This window comes from Sarcophilus harrisii, chromosome 3 (assembly GCF_902635505.1).
Source record: "Sarcophilus harrisii chromosome 3, mSarHar1.11, whole genome shotgun sequence".
Lineage (NCBI taxonomy): Eukaryota > Metazoa > Chordata > Mammalia > Dasyuromorphia > Dasyuridae > Sarcophilus > Sarcophilus harrisii.
Window position 1 is genome coordinate 177233786 of NC_045428.1, and position 26087 is coordinate 177259872.

General features: G+C 34.5%; 1 protein-coding gene across 10 annotated transcripts in view; it reads right to left on the bottom strand.

Annotated features, from left to right (window-relative positions):
* Positions 1-1325: 1325 nt before the first annotated feature.
* The window catches only part of MAP4K4 (mitogen-activated protein kinase kinase kinase kinase 4), a 218117-nt gene continuing 193355 nt past the window's right edge, over positions 1326-26087 (bottom strand). For 7 of the 10 annotated variants that reach the window (XM_023500436.2, XM_031958814.1, XM_023500435.2 and 4 more), the window contains 9 exons: positions 24967-25084; positions 24460-24630; positions 16970-17113; positions 13575-13709; positions 8444-8544; positions 6651-6800; positions 5835-5994; positions 2563-2702; positions 1326-1619 (listed from right to left, as the gene is read on the bottom strand). In XM_023500436.2, coding sequence (XP_023356204.1) covers positions 1536-1619; positions 2563-2702; positions 5835-5994; positions 6651-6800; positions 8444-8544; positions 13575-13709; positions 16970-17113; positions 24460-24630; positions 24967-25084 — 1203 coding nt within the window. In that variant the 3' untranslated portion in view covers positions 1326-1535. The remainder of the gene's footprint in view (positions 1620-2562; positions 2703-5834; positions 5995-6650; positions 6801-8443; positions 8545-13574; positions 13710-16969; positions 17114-24459; positions 24631-24966; positions 25085-26087) is intronic. The other 3 variants (XM_023500439.2, XM_012546174.3, XM_023500438.2) reach the window with 1 other exon arrangement.

Below are 26087 nucleotides of genomic sequence, written 5' to 3' on the forward strand. Positions count from 1 at the left end.
TTAGTGCATTGCATTCTTATAAAAGAAAAACATCACTCCCCCCCACCCACAAAAAAAGTTTCCTACAACATTTAACAGTTTATAGAACTAGTCTATGTTACCTGTCTGCTACCAAACCTCGAATTTAGAAAACTGAAATCTCTCTGGTTGTAGGCTAAACTCATCCAAATTTTTCCACTAAGGATGAACCAGATAAATGTAATCCTTTGCTTTCCAAAAATTAGGTCAGCAAAGTCCATTAGTCAGTGTCATGAAGCTATCAGGATATTCTACTCTTCTACCTCATATCCATGGAAAAATTCTCTTCACCTGTTGAGACTGGCTACAGAATAGCAGTTGGATTTTTCAATCTGGTAGTTTTGGTATTAAGATTAAATTAGACATTAAGTTTCTTCTAAAAAATGTATTATCTAATCCACCTCTTATTTTAATGCATTAAAAACAATGAGGTAGGCAAAAAATAAACATATGTTGTTTGGAATTTTTTTTCTTCTGCAAGTGCAGACTATGGTAAAACTGTTGTCGCACTTCTTAGGTTTAAATAAAAATTAAACCTTTAACTGAGGCAGTGCTAATACTGTGACACAACCAAGTTATGGCCAAACACAGAATCATTATAGAAAATGAACAAATTTAAAAAAAAATTTTTTTTAAGTCATCTGCACATTTTAGGCAAAACCTGGTACACAGAAAAAATGACTAAGCTCTTGCCCAGGCCAAAAAAAAAAAAAAAAAAAAAAAAATCCTAAAAAAACAAAAACAGGACCCCCCCCCTTCCCTATACCCCCCCCCAAAAAAACACCACCCCACACAGAAAAAAGTTATCCTAGCCACTGTGTCTTTCACATTTTATAAATATTAACTTCTTAAACCTGCACCTTCCTCTGTGTCCACATATTGTCACATTACAAAAGAAAAAAAAATGTCAATTAAATACATTGTTAATATTACTATATTAAATCTGCTCTCTGCTTCAGCAAGACTGACTCACTTCACCATGTTTTACCTCCTCTAACCACCCTCCAACCACACTAATAGCATATTCAAAGTTTCCATCTTTAGACACTTAGAAAACAGAGTCATTCAAAAACAAGAAATTCTGGAGCTGAAGGAGACACATCTTGCTTTCTAGTGTGATACCAAATTCCCCACACTTATAGCACCTGATGGTTGTAAGTGAACAGCACCAGCTGCATGGCAGCCTTGATTGGTTTTTGAAAAAGAAAGAGGAAGAAAAAGAAATAAAGAGCAAGAGAGAAGGAGATGACAGCGAGAGAGAGAGAGAGAGAGAGAGAGAGAGAGAGAGAGAGAGAGAGAGAGACACAAAAGAGAAGAGAGAGAAGAGAGAAGAGAGAGAGAGAGAGAGAGAGAGAGAGAGAGAGAGAGAGAGAAAGAAACACTAACACCAGTGATGCCTGCCCACATTTGCTGTATCATGTTGCATCAATGCAGGTCTGTACTCCAGTTGTAAGTAATTCCAAGTTCTGAAGATCTTGAAGACTCTGGGTGCCAGTAATTCCCTTGTCACACCACTTCTACCAGCTCAGAAGAGAAGTCCTGCCTAAAGTCATGAAATAAACCTGACTGCTTCCACCAGACCGAACAGAGGCAAAAAATACCTAGGAAAAAATATGTTGAATTTATTAGTCTTAAGAAGAAAGCAAGGTCTATGTAACAGAAATTTAACTTTCTCGTATAATCCTCCCCTGTTCTATAATGTCTATGGAAATACTAATTTTATTTGGAGTTTAAATTCAGGCTAGCCTCAATTTCTTCATCTGTAAAATAAGCTGGAGAAGGAAATAACAAACCACTCCAGTATCTCTGCCGAGAAATACCCCCCAAATGAGGTCATTACAAGCTGGACATGATTGAAAAAAATGACTAAATAATGGATAATAATGCCATCAAAAAAGGGGCAGAAAGTAGGTTACTATAATGTAACAAATGTAAATATGGAAACACGTTTTACATCAATGTCAGAACTGACAAAGAATTGCTTAAAACATGAGAGGTCCTATTGGAATATGATTTGGGGATATGTTTTGCTTGGTTTTCCAAAAGGAGTTACAGAATCATAGATTTACAGCTAAAAGAGAAGCTGAAGGCCAATCTTGTCCATCTCTCTTAAAAGATGAAGAATCTGAATTCCACAGATTTTTTCCAGAGGAAATATGTGCATTAATGGCAGGATTTGAACCCAGGTCCCCCCTCATTTCAGTGTCAATGAATCTACTATACCACAATTTGGCTGAAAAATAATTTCCATCAGGATGAATCCTTTGAGCTGTTCCTTCAAACTAGAATCTGTCTCTGGACAATGTCATCTACCCTGATGGTATTTGTTTTAGATCTAAATGGGAGGAAACAAGGGAGAGAGCACTGAATCTGTTATAAGGGGAACTCCATAATGTAAACCACAGTATTTTTTTGGTAAATAATATCACTAACTAACTACCTCTTTGCTATTGAAAAAGGGTTTCACTCAATTCTAGGTGAAGCAAACAGACTGTCACAAAGCAGTGGCAAAGAAAGAGAGTATAGAAGGGGGAAAAAAGTTACCTTGTCATTGCGTTCACATAAGAATTTGAGCCTCTGTGCCCTCTTATGCATAAACACGCCATCCAAGTGACCAGTCTCTACAGATCGTATCTCAATAGCCTTTTCACCCCAACCCATGATTTGATTGGACCGAATATATGCTTTCAGGAAAGCAAGAGAAAAGAAATGTTAATAATAAACATTATGTTTAATAATGATAATAAAACTTTGTTATATATAATTATATATAAAAATATACAATAATAAAACAGCTATAAAAAGGAACAGACTTAACTGAAATCTTATCTCAGAAAATCTAACCCCAAATACAATTTCTTTCACATACATATATAAACTTAAGGAAATAAAACTTTTAAGGCCCCACATATGTCAAGATATTCATAGTAGCATTTTTTTTCTGGCAGTGGAGAACAAGAAACAAAGTAGTTGTACATTGAATAGGGAACAGCCAAGCAAATTACAGCACATATATGCAACAGAATATTAAGGGGTCCCAAGAAAAAAAATGAATACAATAAATTTAGGTAAGCATTGGAAGACATACAAAGTGAGGCGGTTAAAACTAGGTAAAGAATGCTATTAAAACAAAACATATAAAGAAAGAAAAAAGAAAATCAGTGTTATAGATCAGTTATAATAACCAAACTTGGCCCCATAAAGATAAGAAAAATCCTTTCTCCCTTCTTTGTAAATAGGCCAGGGACTAGAGAGTGAGAAAAACTATATATTGTTACACATGTTTAATGACTTGTTGGCTGATCTTATCGAACTACACATTGACACACTAACACACTGACACTGGCTGCCACATTGGACTCCAGGCTATTCAGAAATGAAAAATTCTACCTCTAGGTTCCAGGTAATGATCTCTCTATTCAGCTCCAACTACTAACCCCTCTGACTATAATTCCAGGTAACCTCCAATCTCTCTTAATTCCAGTGCCTTCCACATGTTAATTATTTCCTATTTATCTTGTATATGACCTGTTTCGTATGTATTTGTTTGTATATTGTCTTCCTTATTAAGGAAGCTCCTTGTAGTCAGGATATATCTTTTGCCTCTTTTTGTGTTCCTCTATGCTTTGAACAGTGTCTGGCATAACAGATGCTTAATAAACCTTTGCCTATTTGTTTTTTGATTACTTTTTTTCCTCTTTTAATTTTTGATATGAGAGAAGACTTAACTGAGGGTGGAGGAAGAAATTTTTAGAAATGCAAGTACAATAAATGTACTGATTTATTCTTTTTTTTAAGCTTTGTTGCAAGAGAAGATTGTGTAAGGGGAGGGAATTTTTCAAAATTGAAGTTTTTGTAAAAACAAAAGACATCAAGAATAATAAAAAAGCTTACAAGAAAGAAAGGGGGGCTAGGCTTTGAAGCCATCATTTTCTGTTTCATTCTGGGAAATAGCTGTTTAAGTCAATCTAAACTACTAGGTATTTATTAACACCCACTACATGCAAAATGCTATAGTAGGCTAGGTACAAAGACAAGATGGAAAGCAATGTTGACCCTTAAGGAGTTCCCATTTTACTGGGCATTAACAAATAATTGTATACATAATAAGTATTATTATGAAATATTATGAAAGAAGTAAACTATGAAAGCTATCTCACAAGGTAGAGACAATGTTCTAAAAATTGAGTGAAGGTCGACTGTATCCGTAGCCAAATTTCTTTCTCCAGAGATCATGTTCTTTATAAAGAATGGGTCATATAGCTCTTTTTTTGGGAGACTAAGTTAAGACTGCCTTGGCAATAAAACTCCCATATAAGGTAATTTAGTAATCCTAAAGATGTGGCTGGGTTACAAGTTTTTCCTCATTATGACTTAGAATAAGAGGTCATTTGTCCTGACTAATCAGGGATAAGGGCTAGCCTATAAGGAGTGTCACCCCAGACCCATATACAATCCTTGTCTGTTTACTGTGTCTCATCTCTCTTTGCCTGACTGCTTGTTAGGAGAGAGATGCCCTTTCTCACGAGATCATAATAAAATTCCTTTCTGATTTTATCTTGAAAAATCTCCTTGATTTATTTGAGTTGTTGGTCTTTGTCCCACACATTAACAAGAGGATCAAGAAAAATTTCTAATGTGAGATAACACAAAATCCAGTCCTTCAAAGAAGCTTGGGATTTTAAGAGATGAAGATAAGTACAATCCAGGCATGTCAGAGAGGGGAACAAGCAAGTAGTTAAGTTTGGCTAGAATGTAGATTGTGTGAAAAGAAGTAATGATTTGCTTGAAATAAAGTTGAAAGGTAAGCCACACATATGTAAGGAAAGGTAGATAGGGACTGAGACACAGATGTACACACATATTTTTATTTTGATACACCAAGATCAATTATCTATTTGGCTTCAGCATTTTATTAAAATAGGGAAGAAAAAGTATGTTTTTAACATAATGGAATGTTATTGTGTTATAAGAAACAATGAACATGGAGAACTCAGATAAGCATGCAGAAGCTCGTTTGCATGAAGCAGAAGAGAAGCATGAAGTCTACTCATTAGTGTCATTCACTATTTCTTTCTTTCTTTTTTTTTTTTTAATTCACTACTTATTTCCTAAGTTGGAAATTTGCCTAGGACAATGGGGTCATAGAGAAACACTTCAGGGGGCGGCATATTGACTTAGAAAAGAACTAATTAACATTATCTATATTTTGTTGTGTTTTTATTTATTTTGCTAAACATTTCTCAATTACACTGTAATCCAGTTCAGGTCCACTCTGGAGTCTGGAGGCTATCTCTATAAATGTAACATCTCTAGCAAAGGACAATGAGTATCCTTTGTAAAGTGATCTGGCCAGTGTCATACAGCCTGTATGTAGTCAGATGTACAAAGTTCACATAATACAAGTGTTCATGATTCTGAAGCTAGTTCTCTATCTGCTTCACCTCACCCCCCCTCCTCCTTCCTTAGTTCTAGCATACATGTTTTACATTCAACTATAATCAAGTTACTTCTGTGATAAAATAGCACAGACTACCTAAAATAGTTAGGGGGGGAGGAAGGAAGAAGAAAGAGAGCTGTTTTTCTTCATCTAGAAAAAATTAATGCTATTTTTATTAACAACTTTTGAGGGGTTGTTGTGGAAGCACTCTCTGAATTTCATAGGGAAATTTAATGTATGTCCACAAACTGATCTGTCATTTCCAAAGATTTCTGAACCCTAAATTTCTGAAGTATTACAAACAAAAAAATACTTTGCCATTAGAGATGTGTCTTTTATTTTAAAAGCCTGTTCTTTGACTCTAGGTGATACTTACCAACAGATGTAGGCATCTCTCCCCATTGTAGAACCACATCCTTTGTAATCCTTCCATATGTATTCACATAAACCCCTTCATCCTCATAGCACACTAGCAACTCCATCCCATCTGTGTTGGGGAGTATGATAATAGCATGAGGTTGTATGCTACTCTGAATCTACAGAAGAAACAAAAGTAAAAAAAAAAAAAAAAAATGACTTTGCTGTTAATAAATATACTTTCTAAAATTTTGATTGATGTCCATAAGGCTACCTAGGGGACAAATTAATATCATATTTTGGAGTATATATGAACCAAAAAATACTTCAGGGGCTTATTGATCAATGATTGGTCAACAAGTCCTAGTCCAACTTGAAACTACACAGTAACAATCCAAGTTGCCTCAAAATATGTGTTCTTAATCAAGATCTAGAATCCCTGTGGTTATGGCACTATAACAGATGGCAGGCCAAAAAGAGAATCCTTTTCCAATCAAGGAGATCCCAGAAGAGTATATATATATATATATATATGTCCAAACTTCTGAAACCTTCAGTATCATGATCTACTTCAGAAACAGCCCTGGTTTACCCCAGGTGCAAGGTACCCAGAAGGATTCCAAGTTTCTAAGAAATGTCTTTCAGCTTGTGAATAGTAATGACAATCTTCCTCAAAATTAGAACATGGAGGCTATTTGAACAAATTCAACCTGCACATCTTGGGGAAGGAAGGAGAAAAAATTCTCACTATAAGCTCAAACATTTGGGGGAAAGTAGAAGATAGGGAAATAACAAAACAAAAATAACCAACCAATTGTAGAGTCTGGGCTCTTACGTGCGTAGGTAGATAGATATCATAGACTGATCCCGAGTCCACATCAACAGCATGAAATCCAGCACAGGAACCATAAATCACTTTTAACCGTTGCCCTTCCTCTACAGTAAGATCGACCAACAATGGCTTATGTATCAATTCTCCAAATGACTGAAAGATAGAGACAGAGAGAGAAAAGGGAGAGTGGGGATTAATTGGATAGTAAGGTCTTGCTGTCACCCTATTAATCAAAAAAAAAAAAAAAAAAAAAAAAAAGCATAGCTACTACTTTCCCTATAGAGATAGTGAAAAGGATAATCATAATTGTGGAATAGAATAATGGTAATTGTTGCTCAGTTGTTTTCCAATCACATCCAACTCTTTATAATACCACTTAGGATTTCCTTGTACTGGAATGGTTTGCTATTTTCTTCTTCAGTTCATTTTACAAATGAAGAAGCTTGAAACAATAGAATGAAATGTTTTACCTATAGTCATACAACTAGTAAGTGTCTGAGACCAGATTTGAATTCAGGAATATGACTCCCTGACTTCAGGCCTGGTCTTCCATCCACTGTACCACTGAGCTGCCCTAAAGTTATAGTATTTAAATTAAAATAGAAACAGGCACCAATAATCTTTACAAAAGAAGCCCTATGAGTCACATATTGGCTTACTTATAAAATGTATCATTACCTGTTACACTTTTTGCATACTTTCTAATATAGAGTACAGTGAAAAACAAAATTAGAAAAATAGGGAGCCACTACATTATATAGGACCTTAAAACAAAAAAGTCTGAGCTTTCTTCGATAGGCAATAGGGAGTTATTTAAGGGATTCTGAGCAGAAGTTCTATGACCTACATCCAGAAGATGTCACAGCTGGGATTAGAGAGAAAAAAGGAGGGAAGCCAGCTAGACCTATTAGGAGTTCACTTGTTGTTACCATTTGTTCTTTGTTCTCGATATGACCATGACATCAGGAAGGTGATGCCATGACATGCAAGTGAATTGGATTTAGATGATGGGAGAACTGTACAAGATCATCTGCCTCACTTTTTCCTCCAGAGCCAGCTCCAATGGTAAGATATAGATCAAGATGACTGGAAAAGGACCCTGGACGAAACGGGAAATGCTGGCCTTTTTAAGCTAAGGTTTTCAACAGATCTCAGTTTGACTGACGCCACAAATCAGGAAAATAATAATGAAGTCTTGAACTAGTGGAGCAACACTGGAAACAGCTTATGGGGCAATACAAAAAAATATGGTGGGGGCTGAATTCAAGGATTATGTAACTGAGATGTGAAGATATGACGACAGAGGAAAATTCAAATATTCAAGTCATGAACATAGGAGGAGTGAATACCACTGACAGAAAGAACATGGTCACAAAGAATGGATTTGAAGGACAAACAAGTAAGCCCTGCTTTTGTGATGTTGAATTTAAGGCATCAGTGAGACATCCAGATACAGATATCTATAGATATCCTGTAGGCAATTGGAGCTGTGAATCTGGAGCTTAGAAGAGCAGAATCAAGTTTGGATGTAGAAATTTGAGATCTGTTTTTGTGTAGCTCAATCTGTACTTAATAGATCAGACTCTTGCGGCGAAAACACAGAGAAGAAGAGTAGGGGATCAACTTGAGGAACACTACCTTTAAGGAATCAAGAAAAAAATAAAATTCTATACTTAAGTCACAAAACAGTCACAAATAAAATTCAAATGCACCAAAATAAGATAATGAAACAATCCACCCCCAAAGGACAAAGCACACTTAAAAGTGTTTCAAGCACAGTTAAAAGATGTTTTTACCTTAAAGGCCATAAATTTGTGGTATGGCTTTGGGGCCCAAGCATAGACTTCCACTGAACTTTTCAAAGCAATGACGAGAAACTTGATTCTTTCATATTTTACTGAAAATAAACAAGAGAAATAGAAGTTAGTTATCAACTTCAAACTTTATTCTATAATGCTAGATATCTCCTGAGGTAAAGAGCTCATAACAAGAGCACAAAGCCCCTACATTTTAAAACCAGTGTAATACAAACACCCAGCTTGAGCAAGTTTTGCTTCCTTAAATAAATTTGGTTTAACCAGAAAGAACCAATGCCAAAATAGTTTCAATTGAGTATTGTTTTTGTTTTGTTTTTGCTGTAATAGGGCCTTAGCAGCAAAAGCATGAAAACAACAAATGACTTATCATTAAGGCAACAAGCAAAAAGTATTGATTTTATTTGTGGTTATCATTTTTCAGTGGTGTCTAACTCTTTATGACTCCACATTTGAGGTTTTCTGGACAAAGATACTGCAATGTTTTTCCATTTCCTTCTCTAGCTGATTTTAGAGCTTATAAAAAACTTAAGCAGAAAGGATTAAGTAACTTGTCCAAGTACTGTCATCCAGTAAATATCTGAGGTTGGATTTGAATTCAGGTCTTCCTGATTCCAGGTCCAATGCTCTATCCACCTACCTGCCCTACTTTTTCTAAATATATTCATTTTATAAACACATTAGCATAAAATTTATCAATCATTTAAGGAGACTTTCAAGTTATTCACATGCTTTTTAAATTACTTGGTGTAATGCTGTTTAGTGACACACTACCCTCCATGTCAGTTTATGCTGCTAAGATGATTGATAAGGGATGTGAAGTCTTTTGAATAAGCAAAGCTAAGTGATTTTAAAAGTTCCAAAGTGAGTTCTGTTAGTTCCCCTGATATATTTATATTATAGTTTCAGTTGCTACTTTGTTTTCTTCCTTTCTCCAAGATTACATTAATGTTATATTAACTATGAGTTTACTCACTTCTCTACATCCCCCACTTTCTCATTCCTCCTACAATAATGTCAAGTTTCTTTAATTTTCAAGAGAACAGAGAATCCTAGTGAAAGCAGCAAATTAGAGACTATAAACATATTCAAAATCCTTGCAGAATATCTTCTTGATTAATGACCATCCTGAAACTTGGCTTCTTTCTCTGAAGTGATACAGAACTTAAACCTAAATCTTCTGGTTGATTTATATTTAACTAATTCTAGAGCAGCGGTAGGGAACCTTTTCTTTACCAAGGGCCATTTGAATATTTATAACATTACCAATTTAAAAACTCAAGCTGTGGGATGTTATTGTACCTAGTTTGACAAAGCCAGACCAAATGATTTTGTGGCTCTTATGTGGTCTGTGGATTGGATATTCCCCAAACCCATTCAAGAGCAACAGTAAAACATAGCATAAATAAATAAATAAAATAATAAGTAAGTAATTAAAAAAGCAAATGAATGAATGAATGGACTAGACTTGGAATTAGGAGTAACTTGAAACCTGGCTCAAGTTTTATAACTATTGACAAGCTACTTATTCTCAAGACTTAGCTTTTTCATCTGTAAAAGGGGGAAAAGAATGTCTACATTATTTATCTCATAGTGTTTCTGTGAGGATCCAATAAGACATTTTAATTTATGTCTTTGAGGTTTAAATGATTAATGTATGTAAAGCAATCTGAGGCTCAAATGAAATATAATGTATTATTATAAATATATTGTAACTCAAGTGTTTAGGGCAACAGCCCTAGAGGAGTAGAGTTCAAATCTAGCCTCCCACATTTACTTAGCTGTATGATCCCTGGGCAAGTCATTTAACTATTTTCCTCAGTTTCCTCATCTGCAAAATGATATGGAAAAGAAAATGGCAAATCAATCCAATTATCTTTGCCAAGAAAACCCCAAATGGAGTCAGAATGAATCAGACAATAACCACATAATTATTGTTGTTTTAATAATATAGTCATAAGTAGTACTACCATGGAGAGGGATGAGGATGAGGAAGAAGAAAAGCACATGTTGATGACTTCATTTGTGTATTAAAATTTGCATTTATTATCTCTTTTGGACTTTTCTATCACTTTGATCTTCCTCCTCTTCTACCATCACCATCACCACCATCAGCACCACACCACCACTACTACACTACAACATTCTTTATAATGTTAACAATAATCAAACAAGGAGGATCCCAGAGAAGTCCTCAAACTGTCACCAGCTTGAAATTTAAACATCCTGGTTCTTTTAAACAAAGTAGCAAAATATTGTGCTCAGTACAAAGTCAAAAATTAAACAATGTCTGCCCTATACTGACCTAAAATCTAACAGTACTAAGTATCTGTTAAAGTTCTGCAGCAGTGAAATAGAAAAAGTATACTTTTACTCACAATGGTAAAGATCCCTTCTTAAACTCCTTTAAATAACTGCGAACGTACTGTTAATAGGTAGCTTCATTAAGGCAGCTGCTACTCCTAGATAGACTGCATTTTTAATCACTGCCTGGTTAAGTTTGACATTTTCCTAGTATTTTCCCAAAACATTTATTAACTAGCTCATCATAGCTACGGGAAGGGAGATTATCTGTAATCTGAGTATACACCTTATAAAAATATGCCAACTGGCATCATTTAAACATTTATTTTAATCAGGAAGAGGCCAGAGCTAAAGAGAAAATGCCATACATATATTGCAAGAAAACACTCCCAAGACCACACACAAAACAAAGCAAAAGACTTGTGCCTTTTAAACATCAGGCTTCTAGCTCCCTCTACAGGATAAACCTCTGATGCACATTTCAGCAACTGAACATTCTCTTATTTGTATTAAGGGAGAGATGGAATATATTGATTTCTGCTTTAAAAGATCATCTTTGGACATTTCTGAAAAGCACTTTACAATCATATAAATGAGTAAAAACATATTAAAGCATACAGTTCTGGAGGACTAAGGACACACAAGGGACATAGGGAAGAAAAGTCATAAAAGCACAATTTAATAAACATTAAATATCCACTATAAGAGAAATAAGCAGGGACAATAAATCATAGAGAAAGCTGACTTTGGAATTAGTCTGTGGTCAAACACTGCTTCTACACATACTGGCCACAGAATTCTAGGCAAATCATTTAACATTTCATTGCCTTAAAAACTTTCTATGTCTCTTAACTTTGCAGAGCAGTGCTGAGCAGAGGGAGATGAGGGCTCTCTATATTAATGAAATCATAGATAAAGTCCAAATAAAAATTTGCAGAGCAAAATGCACACATCAGGGTAGCTAGGTAGCACTTTAGTGAATAGAGTGTTGGGTCTAAAGTCGGGAAGAGTTTAAATATGACCTCAGATACTCAGTTCCCCATCTGTAAAATGAGCTAGAAAAGGAAATGGCAAACCACTCCATTATATTTGCCAATTAAAGTACATGAGGAATTGGACCCGACTGAAAATCAAGTGAACAACAACATGCTAGTCAAGATGAGTTATTTAGCTAAGATAAATGTCTGCTTTCCTGCAGTTTAAAGTTCAAGAGTAAATTAATAGAGCATAAACATAGACTATGTAAAACACAGCAGGAGTTAAGGATTAGGACAGCTTATATTGTAGAGACAAAACACAATGAGCTAAGAGTCAGAAGATGTGGATTACAGGCCCAATTGTGCCATTAACAGAATCTTGGATAGATTATTTCATTCTTTGTAGCTTCAGTTTCCTCATCAGCAAGATGGGAATAAAACTTCAGAGAGTTAATGAAGTTCAAAAGAGCTAATATATGCTCTGCAAACTTTAATGGTTTCTTCTTTTCTTCCCTTTCTTCTTCAACTGTGATTAGGACTACCACTATTAGAAAGTGTGAAATGTTTCATACTGGACAGAAAGCAGGTCTTCAAACTACAAGCCTTGGGTTTAAGTCTTTCCTCTGAGACATGTGGCTTGAGGGGCAACGAACAAGACTTTTTGGTTTCCCAAAGGCCCAAGTAAACATAAGTCAACATTGTAGTAGAGAGTCCCCGACTGGGTCTACTTTAAAAAACAATGTACATGAGAGTACATATGTATGTGTGATTTTTTTTCCCTTAGAGTTAAGTTACATTGTTCTGTAAGAAACGACCAACAGGATGATTTCAGAAAGGCCTGGAGAGACTTACATGAACTGATGCTGAGTGAAATGAGCAGGACCAGGAGGTCATTATATACTTCAACAACAATACTATATGATGACCAGTTCTGATGGACCTGGCCATCCTCAGCAAGGAGATCAACCAAATCATTTCCAATGGAGCAGTAATGAACTGAACCAGCTACGCCCAGAGAAAGAACTCTAGGAGATGACTAAAAACCATTACATTGAAATTCCAATCCCTATATTTATGCCCACCTGCATTTTTGATTTCCTTCACAAGCTAATTGTACAATATTTCAGAGTCTGATTCTTTTTGTACAGAAAAATAACTGTTTGGTCATGTATACTTATTGTGTATCTAATTTATATTTTAATATATTTAACATCTACTGGTCATCCTGCCATCTGGGGGAGGGGGTGGGAGGTAAGAGGTGAAAAATTGGAACAAGAGGTTTGGTAATTGTTAATGCTGTAAAGTTACCCATGCATATAACCTGTAAATTAAAGGCTATTAAATAAATTAGAAAAAAAAAAGTTAAGTTACATTTTAAAGCTTACAGGATAAAGTGATCTTAAGTAAAATCTTGCAAGAGGAAAAAGATATATATTAGTAAGAAAGAAAAGAACAACTATGTGCAAGACAGAGCCAAAGAAGCTCAGGACCTGAAGACTATTCTGACAATCCTGATGCAAAGTGTTAATATGGGTATCTGGGAAACAGAAAAAAGATTGGATCCAAGAGAAAGATCCAGGGGCATTCTAGATATACAGATCAGAATAATTAACATTCAAAAATTAGCCCTTGTTTGGCTCCAACAAATTAAAATGTCCCTTCACTATGAAACCTAAGCTACAAAGCAATGAAATGCAATTTGAATTACTCTATCTTGAAAAACACATTTTCTAGGAAAATGGAGCAGAGTTTGTAAAAAACCAATACAAATGGTATGAGTAAAACTGTAGAAAATATGCAAAGATGCGGGAAAATCACCTCCCAGAACTTACCAACTTTATAGTGTACACATCCTTCCAAATCACCTACAGTTGTCCATCCCTGTTTCTTCTCCACTTCTGGATCATTATGAAGTATTTTATTCCTTAGCCAAGACAAGTAGTAGACTCGTAATTTATTTTTCTTACCTAGCAAAAAATTCAAGTTAAAAAAAAAAAAAAACACAATTATGAAATTCTGTCTGTAGTTGATAAATTAAAAGGAAAAACTTCAAGATGAAGATGAAATATTCACACTATTTCACTGTTGAGGCACACAGGAAATTGCTGATCCTTAAGAAGGATCTTATGTTAAGCTTTGAGAAAACTATTAATATTTTCTGATAGTTGTCTCCACAGTATCCCAAAATCACCTACAATGTGCTTCAGTGCTGAGTAATGCTTCTTAGTGTTATTTCTCTCAGGTGAATCTTTAAAAAACAAATCAATAAAGTTTCCTTGGCAGTGGAAGAGAAATGTACACATCTTTATTTCAACCCAATGTTCAGATTAAAATCTGAATATCCTCCAAAAATTAGTAGATTAACATGGTGTTTATGGAAAAATTTTCAAGTAATATTGTCAAGCAGAGAACACTTACTAGTGACACACATATGTGGGAGACCAATAAACCATAAACTGTTCCCAAAACAATAAGTAAAGTGCCAAAAACTGTTAGATGTGTGATTTGGGAGAAGGCTCCTCACCTATCTCAGGCTCACCTTGCTCATTTACAATTAGACAATAAGTAGATATTTAAGCTCTTTTTAAAAACCATGTTAATTTTTGCCCTATTCAAAGGTGACATATATATAATCAATTGTCCATAGATTCTACAGAAAGAACAGAAGCTATGTCTTCATAAATGAAGACTGAAATTTAACAATATTACTATTTAAAAAAACAAAAATTAAGACAAAAACAAAACAATCCCTTCCCAGGTATCCTCATTGGTACTACCTCAAAAGGAAGAAAATCTTGAATTCACACCTAATTATAATAAAAAACAAACAACAACAACAAAAATATCTCAATACAGCATGCAATGTTACCATATTGAATTAGGCTCTAAAGGCATATGATAAATGCTTAGAACTATCATGTAAGTCAGAGACTAAATCTTTTTTTTTAAACTATTCTCATTTTTCAAACTCTATTAACCTATTTTTATAAGAGGCACACATTGTTCTAGGCACACTAAGACAGAGACAAAATAAGTCAAAAGACTTGGTTCTTGCCTTCTAGTAGGAGTGCTTAGGTTTCTACACAAAACAGAACATGAATTCATGATTACTTTTAAAATTTAAACTGGTTAACTATATAGATTCGCCTGAAGGAGCGATTTGAATACTAGTTTTCATGCTTCTAATAAGTTTATTTCAGAATTTAATTTATTGGTACAAACTGTATTTGAAGATAAGAAAACAGATTTTTACATGTCTAAAAAACTTAGAACTTCATATTCTAAAAAAATATATTTATTCTTTTTTTAAAAAATGGGCCTTAAATGTACTAATTTTTTCCCTAATAAAAAGACCATTTTATATATATATATATATGTCTGAAGAGAGATATTTATTTCCTGAACAAATGAAAACTTTTAACTTTGTGAAAACAGCATCAAGGACTCTTTCAAATACAGTCAAAATCTATTCTTCCTAAATACAAATATTTAAGTTTGCCTTTAAGAAAAGTTTCCTCTTTGCTAAATATCTAGGGACCACAAATTTTCTTGTAGCCATCTGTGTGAATTTCAAACTATAAACACACTAAGGAATTAATTGGATAGATTTATGAGGATCTCAAATCTTACATATTTTCTGGTGTAAGGAGAAATGGAATCTAGGTCAAACTCAAAAGCTAAATTAGTAAGTCCTTGGTAATTTATTAAAAGAAACTAAATAAAAGTTTTTAAAGAGAGGCAGGATATTTAAGTGAACCAAAATTCTATTTGTTACCCTATCAAAAGTCCAAACATCTGTTGTTCTTGACGCTAATTAGTATGGATGCTTGTGTGCCTACTTGCATATATACTAATGAATTAAATTATACAGGGAATGTGTACGTATCTATGTATAAAATGTATGGATGTCATCATGTATGGAACAATTTCTAAAAGGTTGTAAATATTTTTTGATGGTAACTCCTTAAAAGGAACATTTTACTACTGAATTACAAAAATACTGTTCTGGTGAAGTGATTGCCGTGCTATATTTTCACCTAATTTGGGATTTAATTAGACCAAGTAATTGTTTTTTCATTGAAAAGTACAATTTTCAAGGGCATAAAATCTATTAAAATGTTTAGGAACCCATAATATGCTAATAATATATTTGCTTAAAATGTGTAAAATTAAACACATCACATAAACAGTGCTCTAGATTTGATTTGTCTTTAAATAATATTGACAACTTTAGTTAGAATTTTCTTCATAAAAAAAGCAGGGTTTTAAAGACTACTCTTCAAGCAGTCACAATGATTATGTTAAAAATCACACGATACATTTTATACACACACACACACACGTGCACTTTTCCCCAGTAATTGCTGTAGTTGTGGTATAGATACATTTAATATGAATATTAGGAATGAGGCTAGTAGATTTTTCAGGAAACTTACAAATTTAATGGTCAAAATGTTAAAAGTGTTAACCATTATAGAAGACAAAACTTTTATAATTATTATTTTATTTCCATGCCCTTGCAAATGGAATATGCTGAACAAAATTTAACTGTTTCTTGATGACTTAATGCCATAAATATCATCAATTATTTTACTATGTCAAAATACAATGATGACAACAGAGTCTGCTCTGGAGGATAGGGCTGTTATTCCTTAGGACAGATGGACTCTATAGACCTTTCTAACTCTGATATTATATTTTCCCAAATAGATCCAAACTACATTTTTAGAGTATGATAGAGACTTTCTATAGTTTCTCCTTTCTTGCTGGGATGTCAGCTACAACTTTATAGTATAATTGTGCCAACTTCTGGCTACAAAGGCACCCCCTTCTCATTTCCTTTGTTATCTATTTTAAAATAAAAACAACAGTAACAAAAATCTAATTGGGAGTTGGGAAAGTAGAAAACCAAATTTGTAATAATTATATATAAAAAGACTTTTTTACTTAAAAGAACCTAATGGATTCTTCTCCTCAAAGTAAAGTCCCTCCCAAAATGAAAAGTTACTTTTTCATAAATAAAACTCCTACAATTCACACTGTTAATTTGCAACAAAAGAAAGCATGCCTAAATTTTAATATATTTTCTTTTAAATTGGTATGAATTTTCTCCAACTTTTACAAAACAAGGCAAGATCCAATTTTTCTTCAGCATTTAAGAACTTCAAGCATTTTTGTTATAAAAGAACCATGATAAATAAATGATACAAAAAAATGACATTTTTACCAGATATTGTCACTAAAACATTCAAGCCTTCAAGAACGTCCATCTGTTGGAATCGCCTTCGGTTAATAAGTGGATACACCTTTCCTTGGCCACTTCTGTCCAGCAACATCAGGCCACTCTCAGTACCTACTAACAAATTAACTCCTGTTTAAAGAAACAAAAAGCTGTATTTAGCATAGCATGGCCTCTGGATCTGGTCCAGCAAAATCTTCTAGCTGCAGCTAATAGGAGGTATTCATTTCACCAGGATAAGTACCTGTTAAATGAAAAATAGATAATTAATCTTCATTCACTTACATATCCCTAAAATGATTGTCCTCATTACAAACTCTTGAGGTTTTCTGTTTGTTTTATGGGAGAAGAGAGGTGTGAATATGAAGAGTATGAACAAGAAAAGCTTACTCATTTGGAAATCACTTATTCTGGCTATAAAACATGCCTATATCAATTGATTTAAGTTTTTAAAATGTCAGTGCCACAAAGAAGTTAGGGTAACTAAAAGTGTTGATAAACTTTCTCAATAAATATAAAAGAAATTCCAATACTGTCCCACCTATTCTTGGATATCAATTTTGCCTATTATCTGTTCAAGATCCATCGCTCCACTGGCTTCTTCTCCTAAACTTATGTACCTCAAACCTTAAAACAAAGAAATAATAACTAATAAGACAAAGAAAGCAAAAACAAAAGCAAAACAAATTCCCAAACCCTCCACTTTATACCTCTCTTCCCTTTAAACAATGCCCTATTTTATACTTCTTCCTTTGACCATCAATCTTTAATTAATTTTTTTTTCCCCGAAAAACTTTAGGAAGCGTTCTCTGGCAGGAGTAAGTCTGATTATTCTTTCGAAAATTCTCACACATCTTTCCTTTCTTATTCTATTGCTTCCACCCTAAATTCAGACCCTTACTACATCATTCCTGACTTACTGCAATAGGCCTGAATCCCAACTGGTCTTCCAATCTTTTACATCTCCCCACTCTCATCTATCCTGCAACCTACATCGATCTACCATTGGATGGTAATTCAATACCATCAGTTTAACCTTCCCATACTTTCTATCATGCCACATTTTTTCCAAGATTACTGCCTAGAGGAACTCCCTATTTTGGTATTCAAGGTCCTCTAATATAAGGCAGCTAGCTGGTAAAGTACAGTACCCACCCCTGAATAAGGAAGACTCATCTTTCTGAGTTCAAATGTGTCCTCAAACACTAATTTCTTGAACCTAAGCAAGCCACTTAATCCTATCTACCTCAATTTCTTCATTGTAAAAGGAATTGGAAAAGGAAGTGGCACACCATTCTAGTACTTTTGCTAAGAAAATCCTCAAAACTGAAGTAAAATACAAGTGAAAAATGGCTCAACAACAACAAAAGAATGCCCCAAACTACCACCAGTTAGGTGGTAGAGTAGACAGAGGACTGGGCCTGGAGTAAGAAAGATCTAAGTTAAAATATGGCTTTGGACATCTATGCTGGGAAAATGGCTAAATCTCTGAATACCTCAGTTTCCTCAATTATAAAAATGAGGATCAAATTAAATGAAAATTGTATTTAGTCATCCAGCATGGGACATATTAAGAGTTATAGAAAGGGCAGCTATTTCCTGTTGTTGGCATTAACGTTTTCCTCCACTATTACCTTGCAACCATCTATCCAAAGTTTTTTTGTAATGCAAAAAATATTTAATAATCTGCCCCACTTTCTATATTTATTATTTTAAAAAAACTTTTTGTGTGTACATGTTCTTTACTGAAGTAGTTTGGAAACTCTTTAAGTGAAAAGTAAGGAATTATACTACTCAGAATCTCTCACAGCACCTAAACCTACCACATGGTATATGCCTGGTGAAATATTTGTTAAGGTGTTGAGAAAATGGATATGAATGGGGAGGAGACAGGATGAGAAAGCATTTGTTTCCGGAACCATTCTTCCATGCATTTTTATTCTAAAAATAAAATTAAATGATTTGAAAATTCCTGCCTGGCTGATTTCCTGAATTTCATAATCTCTAGAAATTCATAATTCTTCAAGAGGAACACAACTCTGAAACTCATGCCTCCTCAGCACCTTTTGGCAAGGCTCCTCACTCCTTGTGATTGGAGAGATGGAGGTTGGACATTGCAGAACTCTGCCTCTTCACCCTGATCCTCCACCATTTAAGTAGAGAACCAAGAGAATCCTCTTGATCTTTTTCAAATCGGATGGATCTCATGGATTTCATTAACTAAAAAAACTAATCATTCTGCAAGATGAATTCAACTCTTATTCATACCACCTTTAAATCAACTCCATTCCAGCTGAAGGACTTTACAAGCCATAGCTAACGCCGCCCCCCCCCCCCCTTAGTCCCTTTTTAGGGTTTTTTTTTAATATTGTTTTCTCTCCTTAGATTGTGAATTCTTTAAAAGCAGGGACTGCCTTTTGCCTTTCATTGTATTTCTATCATAGTACCTGATATACACACACCTGGCATTTAATAAATATTTACTGACAATAAGTCTGTACAGCTTTTTAGAGACTCATCTTTTTATTCATTCAGAATAGAAAGATGTTAGTGGAGTCATTTTTCCATCATTACTGCTTTCTATGCTAAAGGACTCACTTTGTGGCCATAAATAATACATGTAAGCTGTTATTACGTTGAAAATTGCTGTATTCTGGGCAAAATTTTTAAGAGCAAAAAGAAACAACATTTTAAAAATACCACCACTCCAAACAAATGAAAGTATTCTGGTACTGTTATTTTCATAATTAAGTTTATAAAAAGGTACATAATTTTATAAGGCAATCAGTATAATATATGCAGAAAAAGAAAAAAATAAAATATGGCGTTATTAGAAATGAAAACCTTGGAAACCATGAGCTTACTAAAAACAAATTTGGCATTTTTCTTCTTCAACCACCTAGATACACAGTTTTATAGTCTTTAAGAACTTGACTAATTTTGTAATGGTGGAAGTTTCAAAAATTCACTCCAAAATTTTCTAGCACTGAGTAAAACCTAGAAGTAAGTCTTAAGATTTTCAGCAGGATTGTGGAAAACCTTTGCAAAAACCTTTGCCCTATTTAAACATTATAAGCACTTTAAAAACAACTTTTTAACAAAAACACAAATTAACTGAATAAAATACTTTAAATACAAAATAAAAGCAAAAGATGCTATGTAAAACTGAAAAAACAGATCTTTGTAAGAAGGCAGCTGGGTGACACAGTGGATAGAGTGATGGACTTATAGTCAGTATCAACACATCAACATATTAGAAGACACCTTGTTTTCCAGTGATAAGGCCCAGCAATCAAGCTGAGACCAGAGCTTGGCATAACAAACAATCCTTTGCACTCATTCTCTGGATAATCTTAGTCGCAACAAAATCTCATATTTGCTTCTGGTCATGAAGCCCTTCTGTGAATAAAATTTGTCACATTGTTACTGTTACTCTTCACTGTGAGGACTATAGCTCACTGTGAAGTAGTTGGTATATATACTGAGATCTCCGCATTAGGGGCAAGCTCCAGTGTATCTGTCCTAGTTTATAAGCCATTCCTTCATTTGGAAATTACACTTCACTTTGATTCCTGACTCTGATGTTTTTAATCTGCTTTGTTCAGCTATCCACAGGCTAGAAGCTGTCTCTGTCTGGGTGACATCAGGAAGACCTAAGTTCAAATCCAGCCCCAAAACTTATTATTTTTATGATCTTAGGCAATTTACTTGTCTGAGAGAGAAAGAGGGGAAAAAGAAGAGTGTGTGTGTATGAATGTGGTGTGGTATGTATGTATGTACTTTAGTAATAAGAGAAAGAGATAAAAAGTCAAGTGGCACAATAGATAGAATACTAGGCCTGGAGTTAAGAAGGAAGAGTTTCTGGCATCAGACACTTACTAGCTGTGTGACCTTGGGCAAAGAACTTAACCCTGTTTGTCTCATGTTCCTCATGTGTAAAATGAGCCAGAAAAGGAAATAGTAAATTACTAAACTACTCCAGTATCTTTGCTAAGAAAACCTCAAATGGAATCATTTAATTACAATACCATATCTTATGCTATTGCCCATATCCATCCCACTAAAGACTAATTCCAGTACACCATGGTGGTAAAGAGATAATATTACAATCTCAATGGCTGTGACAGTAGAATCTAACTGGCATGTTCAGCCAAATTAGAAAGGACAGGTTTGGGCAATGGGACTTAGTACCTGTCATCTAAGGATCAGCCTAACTAATTTAAGAGAGATTCTGAGGCTGTGCTGTGAAAATATATATATATATATATATATATATTTTTTTTTTTTTTTGGGGGGGGGGTCAGCATCAGCTGATGAAACTGCTAAAACACAGAGAGGTTGTGATCTTCATAAGTGGAAATTAAATGCAAGAATGAAGTCATGTTAGAGGAAAAATGGTATAGTAGACAGACTGATGGATTAAAAAGTCAAGAAGACTTGAGTTCAAATCCAGACTCGGTCACTACGTAACTGTGACTCTGGGCAAGTCACATATCCTCTGCCTCAGTTTATCTATCTATAAAACAGGAAATATACCAGCACCCACCTGCCAGGGTTACTGTGAAGCTAAAATGAGATAATTTTTGTAGAGACCTCTTCAAGAGCTTGTTGTTAAGTCATTTTCAGTTATGTCCAACTCTTCTGAACCTCATTTGGGGTTTTCTTGGCAAAGATATACTGGAGTGGTTTGCTGTAGAAGGCCGGAACTCTGGAGAAGTATACTTGAAACAAGGTGTTAACTCAGTGGAATTGATGAGATAATGGTTCTCTAGTTCACAAATATCTAGTATGATATAATCGCTCTAGTTTGATATAATGCTATAATTACTCTAAATTGGCTTATACTCGGCATACTGTAATAGAGTATTTAAGGGCTGAGAAAACTGGGGACAAAGTCAGACTCAGACTGAGACTGGGTCAGACTATGACAGAAACAGACTATAAAGACTTTGGACTCTATTCTTGTCCATTCTCATAATGACTATCCTGCTAGGACTACCAAGGCCCTTCCAGAGGGCTTCCAGAAAGCTAGCCCGAACATTACAGTTTGCCATTTCCTTTTCCAACTCATTTTACAGATGAGAAAACTAAAGTAAAAAAGATTATGTGACCTCCCAGAGTCACGTAGCTATTAAGTATCTGAGGCTAGATTTGAACCCAAGTATAGTTGTCCCCTTCAAGTACTTAAAGTACTATAAAAATTTTAGTTATTATCATATACAAAGTATTCTTAAAACCTTAAAGTGATGATCATTTCCCTTTATGGCTCATCCACACCTTGTGCCTCCCTCCCCATCGAAGAGGGTCATTGTATTGTATTTTACTAGAAATATTGAGGATTCTCCAAATGAACTTTCTCAGCTTCATCTTTTTTATTTCAACATGTTACATACTGGACCTAGGTTGTCATCCTTCTCCAGTCTCAAAAGAAAAATCATCTTTCCTGTTTTTGATCACTGATCCTAGACACCCCTTTCTACTATAGACCTCTCCCCGCTCTGGGAAATTTCCCTCCATGGTTTTAAACAAGTTCAGAAAGGGAAGGGATTAAAAATTCTTCATAAATTCCAATTCTTTCTCTAATTACCATCCTATAAGTTTCCTTTCTTTCACTAATGAAGGAGTGGTAAAGTGAGGTGATAGAGTGTGTATTTAGGTAAAAATCATGCTGCTCCTGTCTCCTCACTCATTAATCCAGAGCACTATGATCTTCATTCCACACTGCTTTATTGAAACCATGTTCTCAAAGGTCACCAAAGACTTAAATGGACAATTCCAATGGCTCCTCTTCAATCCAAATTCTTTCCACTCACAACAGGAAGAATCCTTGATTCTTTCACTCACTTTCACTTGTCCACAAACTGTGAAATCTTGTTGCTTCTATCTTCCTAACACTTCCTATTCCACTGTTCACGTAGTCAACACCCTAGCTCAGGCCTTAATCGCCTGAACTGCAGCAACTGCCTTTTAATTAGTTCTACTGTCTCAAATCTTTGTCCAATGAAATACATTCTTCACATTACTGCTAAAGGGCAAAATTAACCAGGCCATCTCCTCTTTCCCTTTCCTTCTCTTCCATCTGCTCTGTATATATATTAAATGAAACTATTTATGTATGTATTTATGTTGTCTCCTCCATTAGAATGTAAATTCAATAAGGAGAGAGATTGTTTTTGCTTTTCTTTCTGTCTCAAGGGCAAGGACATTATATCATCCTCATAGGTAAAATTGGGAATAATAAAATAGTACCTACGTCCCAGGATTGCTTTCAGGATCGAATGACGTATTTCTAAGCTGCCTATCACAAAACATATTATTGTGGAGTCAGAAAGACTCATTTTCCAGACATGTACTAGCTGTGTGATTCTGGGCAAGAAACTTCACCCTATTTATCTCAGTTTCCACATCTGTAAATTGACCCAGAGAAGGAAATAGCAAAGATAACTCTGTCAAGAAAACTCTAAATGAGATCATAAAAGGTTGGACACATTGCTAATGACTGAATGACAAAAAATATAATAATTTAATAAATGCTTTCTGAATGACTAGTTTACCATCTTGAAACAATAAAACTTGTTGACTCCAAGCTTTTCTTGAAATTATCTCCTGATTTACATTACCAATAATTGAAGAATTATGATTTTTATAATTTTTCTTCAATCATCTCTTCTCTTCTTCCAATTGTATAGGTATTCCTGAAAGTTCAGGTTCCCAATTCTCTTCTCTGAGTTTCTTTCCTTGGTAGAGTTCACCTGTTCTCAAGATTTTAATACTTATATACTTTAATACTTATATATTGATGAAACACATCTACAAATTCAATCCTAGAGAACCAAGAACCATTAAAGGGTCAGTCTCATTTTTCTAACTGCCAACTGAGTTTACAGAACACTCAGATCCTCCAAAAAAAACTTCAAATCCAACACCTCTAAATCTTGTAGCAGCAAGAATAATATCCTCAGTGTCAAATGATTTTGGTTTATAGCCCAGATCTACCAGTTACTAGCTTTCTGAACTCTGAACGAGTTATAGATTCTTTAAATGTTAAAAGAGGATAATAAAATATGCCCTACCAAGCTCACAAGACAGCTGAGATCAAATTTTTAAAATGTATAAAAATATTAAAATAGATATATGGAAAAAATGCAATATACATAAACATTCTAGTTCTTTATAATGTAAACCACTGAGAAAAGCTATTACACAAAGAAATACAAAATAACAGATAAATAATCAGACTCGCATAACCTCTGTTCATAAATATAGTGAAACTATATCAGAATGGGTCTACGTATCCCCTAGAGAAGTGACATGTTTCCTAATTGGAAAAGAAAGAGAGGAAGCAAACCATATCTTACCTTTTATTGGGATTGGATAGCTATAGAATTCAAACCCTCATAGGTATCCCTAAATAAAAGTCAATCAAGGACACTATATATCCAGACAGAAAATAAGGAAGAGGATACAAGATCACCTACCCCATAAGGCAGCACATAAGATCTCAGAATTAAATCTCTTCTTGTATTTACGAATCTCCGGGGTATCACTCTGTGGTCGAGTATTTGTAGGGTTCACATTAACAACTGATCCCTTACGGGTAGGATCTTGCCTTATTGCTTCACATCTCATTGCTTCACCAGAAAATCCCACTGAAACAGAGAATGCACATTTAAAATTAACCTCTAAAAATAGGTCAAAATTGCTCTTCCTTAATTTAAGAAAGATATTCATATGTAAATGATTGATACTTCACTAAGGAAAGAAATGTCTAATTCTGTAAAGAATGCAAATGGAAAAAGGAAATAAAACTATGCAGGTCACTGCAAATCAAATGATGCAAGCAAGATGAAAGCATTCGTTGCAAACAAACTGCTGCCCCTCTTTAGCAATCCCCATGTTAGGACTCAGCTAAGTTCAAGGATAAGCAACTCAAGACACTGAAAACCCTACTTTTCAGTGGCTTTCTTACTGTTGCTTTTACTTACCCACAGAAGTCACTGTTGTCCCACTAGATGGAGAAATCTGAAGTAATCTGGGGTCTATAAAAGGTGTAAAGGAGGAGGAAGATTTGTGTTTCTGGAGTGTGTTACTAGCGGACTGAGTCTGCAATGTAAATTTCAACTTTATTAATATAAATGACAATCAATAGAGTGACAACAATCAACATTTTTCAAACCACTTTTGAATTACTCTATTTTAACAATACAAAGACCCTATACCCCTTCTTCCAGCATCTCTCAAAAAATGTGCCAATGTGCTACCTACACACTCCACACACATACCCTTCTCACTGTCATAGTCTCCATTTTAGCACAGATTCCAAAGGGAGTGCTGGAGAAATGGGATATTTTGAGAAGAATGACCTGAAGAGCCATCCTTCTTTTCCAAGATATAAGAATGAATCACCCAAGATACTGTTTACCAGCTAGCACTACCAGTATGTATTTCATTCTTTTAGGCATTTGGGGGGAGTGGGAAAGGGTGTTAAAAATTTCTAATTGAAATCGTCAAAATGGATGCTCATGTCTCTGAAATTGAACTTGATTCACCAAATAATTAATTTGGTTTTCTGCACAACAAAATCAAATCCATCTAAGATATAGTATCTGTTCTTCCTTGGACTTAATAAATTTCAGCATTCAATTGTTCCCATTTTCTAGTATCATTTTTATTTTAAACTGAGCCTCTTGCCAGAAAGTTGCAGCAGGCTAATCCAAAATTATTATGTATGAATAAAGCTATTAGATCTGTATATTAAACAAGGGCTCATTAATGTGGAACGTGCAAATGGTGAAATAACCACCAGGGCGATTTTTTTTAAATTTAAAAAAAAATCATTGGTGTTTAAATAGTATAATTTAATACATAAAAAAAAAAAAAAACCCAAAGAGAAGAAAAGTGCAACAAATTGTTAAGTGGAAATGGAATGACAATTAAAAACAGAACAGAAAAATTAAATAAACTTGCCAGTTTAGTGAGTTAAGGGTTATAATGATAACATCACACATTAGAGCAAAATGGCACTAAGTTTAAAATGTGTGTGTATGTATATGTATTATAAATGTGAAAGGAAGAATGTGAGTGTAGGTAGGGTGCCACTACAGAA